This window comes from Leuciscus leuciscus (genome assembly GCF_965113295.1).
Source record: "Leuciscus leuciscus genome assembly, chromosome: 8".
NCBI classification, from domain to species: Eukaryota; Metazoa; Chordata; class Actinopteri; order Cypriniformes; family Leuciscidae; genus Leuciscus; species Leuciscus leuciscus.
This window is the reverse complement of record NC_138732.1, coordinates 41,361,567-41,367,831: the sequence shown is the minus strand read 5'-3', so window position 1 is coordinate 41,367,831 and position 6,265 is coordinate 41,361,567. Positions and strand designations below refer to the sequence as shown.

Here is a 6,265-nt window from a genome sequence, read left to right as displayed (position 1 = left end):
CCACCTGACCATTTTGTCATTGATAGTGTTGCCATAGAAACACTCAATCTTCTAATTATGTCATCTGGGTGACCGCAGTGCTCCACTCCTCCAAACCTAATCAAACACACCTGAACAAGCTAATCAAGGTCTTCAAGATTAGGCTACTAGAAAGCTACACGCAGGTGAGTTTCATCAGGGTTGGAGTTACCCAGACGTCCTTGGATCTATAAATCTTTGGACAGCACTTTATGTTAAGGGATTCAGCAACACATGTTTTCAGTGTAGTTTTGTGTGCCTCACTGTTCCTACTGACTGACTAATTCAGCGCGTTTTCCAGTAGAGTTGATTGTGAGATCACAGGTCGAGAGGATGATAGCTCGAGTGTACTGCTCGTTGAGTGTTGTTTTATTGTGTCTGTCTGCATGTTTGAGCACAAACCATGCTGGAGTCATAGGTGAGAAGATCTTTTAGCTTCATTACACCACCCGAAGAAATGCATAAATAAATGCCTTACAAAATATGATGTACAGTACAATTAGTTGTAATGGTAAACTTATGAACAACATATTGATGGATGTCTTCTTTCTGCATTGTGCTTCTATAACACACCTCACCAGTAGTGGGGTAGGTTGTAATGGCACTCTGTGTCTTTGAAACTAATTGTCAGTTTAGTTATAAATGGTATTTCTACTTGATTTGAAGCTGATAAATGTATGAATATTTTCAAGTTTGAGACGCACACTGCGAAACCCCTGACTTATAAATACTGAAACTATTACAACAACACTCATGTGGTGTCTGGTAAAGCTGACGGTCGTGCTGTGGAGGATGTACTTGTGATCGAGACTGCTCTGGAGGACATTGTTAATTCAACTGAACTAAATATGAAACTATAAAGTAGAAAGACTGAACTAGTATTTTCTTGTAAAACCTACTCTGATCTTTGACTACTCTTTTCATATCACTGAATGCTGAAAGTCTCATTACTGTATGTTTCTGTCATGTGTCTCTATCACAGAAAAGCCAGGACAGTGTCCAAGCACAAAATCTGGAGGAGGAACGTGTGCTGAGTTGTGTTCCTATGATAGTGACTGTCCGAAACATGAGAAATGCTGCAGCAATGGATGTGGACGTCAGTGTATGGCTCCACTTACAGGTATTTATGTTCTATTAGTGTTTGAGTCAGCCTTCTCGTTATTTCAGTTGGACTTATTTTATCGTTCACCGTGTATTGAGCCGATAGCACAGTTTCAAGCACAGGATTGCTTTACAAATTTTATAGATGATGAATAATAATTAAAATAAAATGTATTTCTGTATGTACAACTTGTTGTTCATGCTTTGCGTGTTTTGTGCTGTACATCTAAGACTGAATGTTAAACGGACTGATTAAAGCTGACTATCTGAATCCATGCAGTGAAGCCTGCAGCTGAACCGGCAAAGCCTGCAGTGTGTGCCGAAAACTGGCAAAAAACTCACCCTGATGCCCCATGTTCTGACCCTAAGGGGGGTCCTCCAGAGCCTCCAGTGAAGTACGTGGCCGAACCAGCAAAGCCTCCAGTGAAGTACGTGGCCGAACCAGCAAAGCCTCCAGTGAAGTACGTGGCCGAACCAGCAAAGCCTCCAGTGAAGTACGTGGCCGAACCAGCAAAGCCTCCAGTGAAGTACGTGGCCGAACCAGCAAAGCCTCCAGTGAAGTATGTGGCCGAACCAGCAAAGCCTGCAGTGTGTGCCGAAAACTGCCAAAAAAGTCACCCTGATGCCCCATGTCCTGGCCCTAAGGGGTGTCCTCCTGGCCATAAAGAATGTGGCCATGCATGCAGTTAACGGTGTTGATGTTTACCACTGATGTATGGGATGTTTTTCCTGTCTAACAAATAAATGTCCTACTTTAAGTCTCGATTTATTTTTATTTGCCTGAAGAGTTTCATTTTTATATTGCAACAGCTGTTGCCCAAAGTGGTTCACAATAACTAAAAACAAATAACAGTACAGAGAAAAAAACAAAACATAGACAAGGTAATGATCAAACACCCGTCATGAAGATGCCTAGGAAGTCTGAAAAGATGTGCTTTTAACATGGCCTTAAATTTCGGTAGTGACTTTACAGAAAGTGGGAGTTCATTCCAAAGTTTGGTTCCGACATGAGAACACTCTGTCGCCATTATCTCAAGATGGATTATAAAATGCCAGCATGCTAAAGAGATAAGAACTGGCAAAATTGTGTGACATCTTCTAAACAAGTAACATGATCTTATAGATAATTATACCGAAACGGCGACTATTTTAAAAATACAGTTATTGGCTCATTTCTTTAGGCTGACTTGAGCATTCTCGCCAGCATTCTGTACTTTGAAGACGTGCCAATGCTTTGTTGTCAATTCCAAAGTAAAGCGTTGCAGTAGTGCGTACAAAGCTCTCGCTCGCACAATCTGCAGGGGCAATCTCAAGGATGCTTACTTTCATATAAGCATCTATCCTGCGCACAGGAAATATATCAGTTTTTCCTTTCAGAGCAATGTGTACACTTTTTTTTTTTTTTTTACTCTTCCATTCAGGCTCAGCCTAACTCTGCATGGGTTCAGCAGGTGCAGAGAGGCAATGAGCTCAGAATATCTGCTTATCTGGACGATTTTCTTATATGCGCTCAGTCACATGAGTGTGTAAGAGATCACCACGTCCTCCTGTTCCCCCGCGTCCTGTTTCACCAGTCCAGGACTGCAAAAGGTGTGGGGAAAGCAGTCATTCGCGGCGGCTGCAAAGTCCAAGTCCGCTAACCATCCAATGTCAATTTATTTGAATGTGGCCAAAGCCACTGAACCTATTAGTTCCTCTTACCACCCTGAGAGGTCACTGTGGCTAAATCTCTGGAGCATTGTGGACAGGGATAAATTCCACTCCCGATTCCACCACATTTGTTTCCCCACCTGCGAAGAAGCGGGGGATGTGGAATTTGGGCGGGCAAATGGTTCTAAGTTGTGTTCGGCCCAGTTCAGCTTCCCCTCAACACACAATGTTCCGTGGATTGCTGACAGTCCAGAATACTCATCCACCAAAAGAATGTGGTCTGATGGGCACAATCACAAGTTCTCAAGTGTATTGTCACAAAGCACATCTTTTACATGGGTTGTTTGGGACGCTTACATACTACAGCCTCACATGTGAGCCACGTCTCTGGGTGTAACCGCCCGGAGTAAACTAGTGTTTTTCCTTGATGCCTCGCCACAGCCAATCACGCTTCATGATTATTGGCTCACAGATATTGACGAGATTGACCCCTTAGGTATTGAAATTTGGTACGAACAACAAGACGTTTTTTGATACTCAATGGTATCGAGTCAATTCGGTCGGTGCCTAAAAAGTATTGAACTCGATACCCAGCCCTACTTTTACCCCCCTCCATTTTCTTCAGAGGAGCAGAAATTGCACACTTTGTGTCCTGTACAAGCGCTACGGCATTATGTAAACAGGACATGATCATTCATTAAGAATGATCAGTAATTCGTTTCATGGACCGATCTCATAAGCCGATCTCCTCGCAGCGCTTTTCCCACTGGATGGTGGAGGCGATTGAATTGGCCTATACTTCTATGAGTCTTCATTCCCCAGTGGGCTTAAGGGCTCATTCTACAAGGGGTATGGCTACCTCAGGGAAGTGTTCAAGAGGATTTCGGTATGAGATATTTGTGCAGCGGCAAGCTTGTAGAATTGAAATAATCCAAGATATTCGAAACGAACAAAGACATTTGCTTGACTGTTTTTCTACCCCCTCTTTCCAACACAAGGGCCATTTGGAGTTCCCAAAGACACAGATAGTGATCAAATCCTGTAGGCCAATATGTGTGTACAATATGTGGGTCGATGAATTGTCACACCTTTAGTAAGGTGGGGGAAGTGTAATTATCTGATTGGTCAGTTTGAATGTCTCACAATTGGGTTTTAGTCACATGGTCGGGAAAGGATAAAAGAAGATTGAAACTGTTGCTCTGTCTCTTTTATGCTCTGGCTCTCTTCTTCTCTGGATCCCTTTCTTGGGGCTCTCTCTCTTTACATCCTCTTTCCTCTTAATCTCTCTCTCTCTCTCTCTCTCTCTCTCTCTCTCTCTCTCAGGTAACATTTACATGCTGGGTAAGATTAATGGTATAAGTTATCATCATCTCATACATCTATTTTGTAACTATTTTAAGTGTAACCATAACCATATTTTGTCATTAAACCTTTTCATTTACAAATAATGTGCTAACTAGTTTTGATTTGGTATTGACTTTGAAGTGTTACATATTGCAATGCAATATTGTCACTCTCTATAGCAACGCTCTCCCACATATTAAGCTGTTGTAACTGCGCTTATATCCGTCAGTGGTATAAGTGGCAGTGGGTGGAAAAGACAAGAAATGTACAGTTTTCTACCATATTACTGACAACTTTTTTTTTGTCATTCGGCAGTCTTGCAGCTTGAACCTCTGCAGGAATTCCACCCTTACAAGCTGGACTTCCCCTCATACATTTGTCAGATTTTACTGTCTGAATGTCACTGCAACTAGAGACCTGCACGGGACGGATTTCTCCGTCCCGCAAGATTTTGTCCTTTCAAAACGGTGCACACATGACGCTTCAGACCTGAAGTTCCAGACTTGTGAGTATTTTGCTGCATTTGTCACAGCTCGCAAAAGGAAGGTGCTTTCCATCTCTGTCGCATACTAAAACATTTCCAAATATCAGATTTTCCTTTGTTTGGTTTTGTAGTTTTGCAGGTTCCTTTCTTTAATAACGAACTAATATCTGTAACACTAAACGATCCACCTGAGTAATGCGGTGCAAGGCTTGGCTGTTCCGCGCCTATGAACCACGCGAGAGTTAGCTTCCGACCTTGCGCCTGTAAATCGTTTTTATTTTAGTTATCCTTGTTGCTTGTGCATTAGATAAATAACGCTTTATTTGTTTCTAGTTATTTTATTTTGTTCGATATTTCCCGCAAATAATTTTATTTTCCCGCAACCCGCACACAATAATATCTTGCCGCCCGCACCCGCATTCACCCATCAAATATTGTCCCGCGCCGCACTCGGTTGCGCTGGGTCCCGCGGGTCCCGCGGTAGTCCCGCGGGAGTGCAGGTCTCTAACTGCAACCTCTATGGGTCATGAAGTTCTCAATGTTGGTTCTTTGGAGAATCGAAAGGTTCTCTTTCTTTCTTGCTGGGTCTGTTCGAAAAAACTTTGGAAAGCATGCGTTACGGGAGTTGGCTATATCATTTCCATAGAGATATACCGAGTGTTTGCTTGAAAGAGAACGTTAGGTCACTTGCGTAACTCCGGCTCTCTGGGAACAGAGCAAGGTATCTGACCAAGCTTCCCTACTCGCATAACACAGGGGAAGAGCGTGCTTAGAATGCCGTTTTGGGTTTCATAGCTGTATATATAGAGAGGGGGTGGGCTCCTTATCATGAGCTGTGATTGTAACTGTGAGCTGTGGCGTAATTGGTGCTTCCAAAGTCTATCACGCCTGGGGATGTATAGTGAGATACATCGCACTGTTCACAGAGAACCAGGGTTACACAAGTAACCTAAGGTTTGCTAATAATGTGCATATTTACAGATTTTAAGATAATGACGACAGGAGTGAATGAGATGAAATATTATTGAGAGATGACAGAAGTGTTGCCGTTTATGATAGATATATCCAGAAACATATATGTTTCCAAGGTGCAAGATCTATGGTCTTGTTTATGGAATGTGATACCGGTTTATTGGAAATTGACAATTTAATTAAATTCATATTTTATTTGGGAAATATAATATACATAAAGCAAAGTACGTCAACTGTACCGAATGGTAGACAGTTTTCCACTGACTTAAAGATCTTTCACAATTCCCTAACCTCAATAGAGGACAATTATAAAGTTGTTAAGACATACAGGCTGTTGAAAAAGATAGCTTATGTTTTAGATGTATGATTTTGATACAAGATGCAAAGTTTTGATTTCATTGTTTTATAGATTCAAGTGTTTTTATGGCTCTGTATTCCCCTATTGTTAACTCAATAAAATTTTTTTCAGCCTAAATTCTATCTGTTCATCATCAATATATATATATATATATATATATTTTTTTTTTTTAAAGTGGCGTTGATATAAGAATGGCTGTATTCCCTAGTTGCTTGAAACATTGTTGTTAGTCATAATTACTTGGATCCGCATCGCAAGTCAATCAGCAATTGTAATTCAGTTTCCATTTCTAGACATGCCCCTGTGTCTGTGTATGCTGTGTCTCTTCATATTCTACG

At 41.5% G+C, this 6,265-nt stretch overlaps 1 protein-coding gene across 1 annotated transcript; it reads left to right on the top strand.

Annotated features, from left to right (window-relative positions):
• Nucleotides 1-241: 241 nt before the first annotated feature.
• LOC309505302 (uncharacterized protein) lies at nucleotides 242-2,759 on the top strand (the record flags this gene model as incomplete). The annotated part of the gene is made up of 4 exons (XM_082178678.1): nucleotides 242-436; nucleotides 1,001-1,138; nucleotides 1,400-1,707; nucleotides 2,541-2,759. Exons 1-4 carry the CDS (start codon nucleotides 352-354, stop codon nucleotides 2,757-2,759), a joined length of 750 nt encoding a protein of 249 aa, XP_082034804.1. The 5' UTR covers nucleotides 242-351.
• Between the last annotated feature and the right edge of the window lie 3,506 nt (nucleotides 2,760-6,265).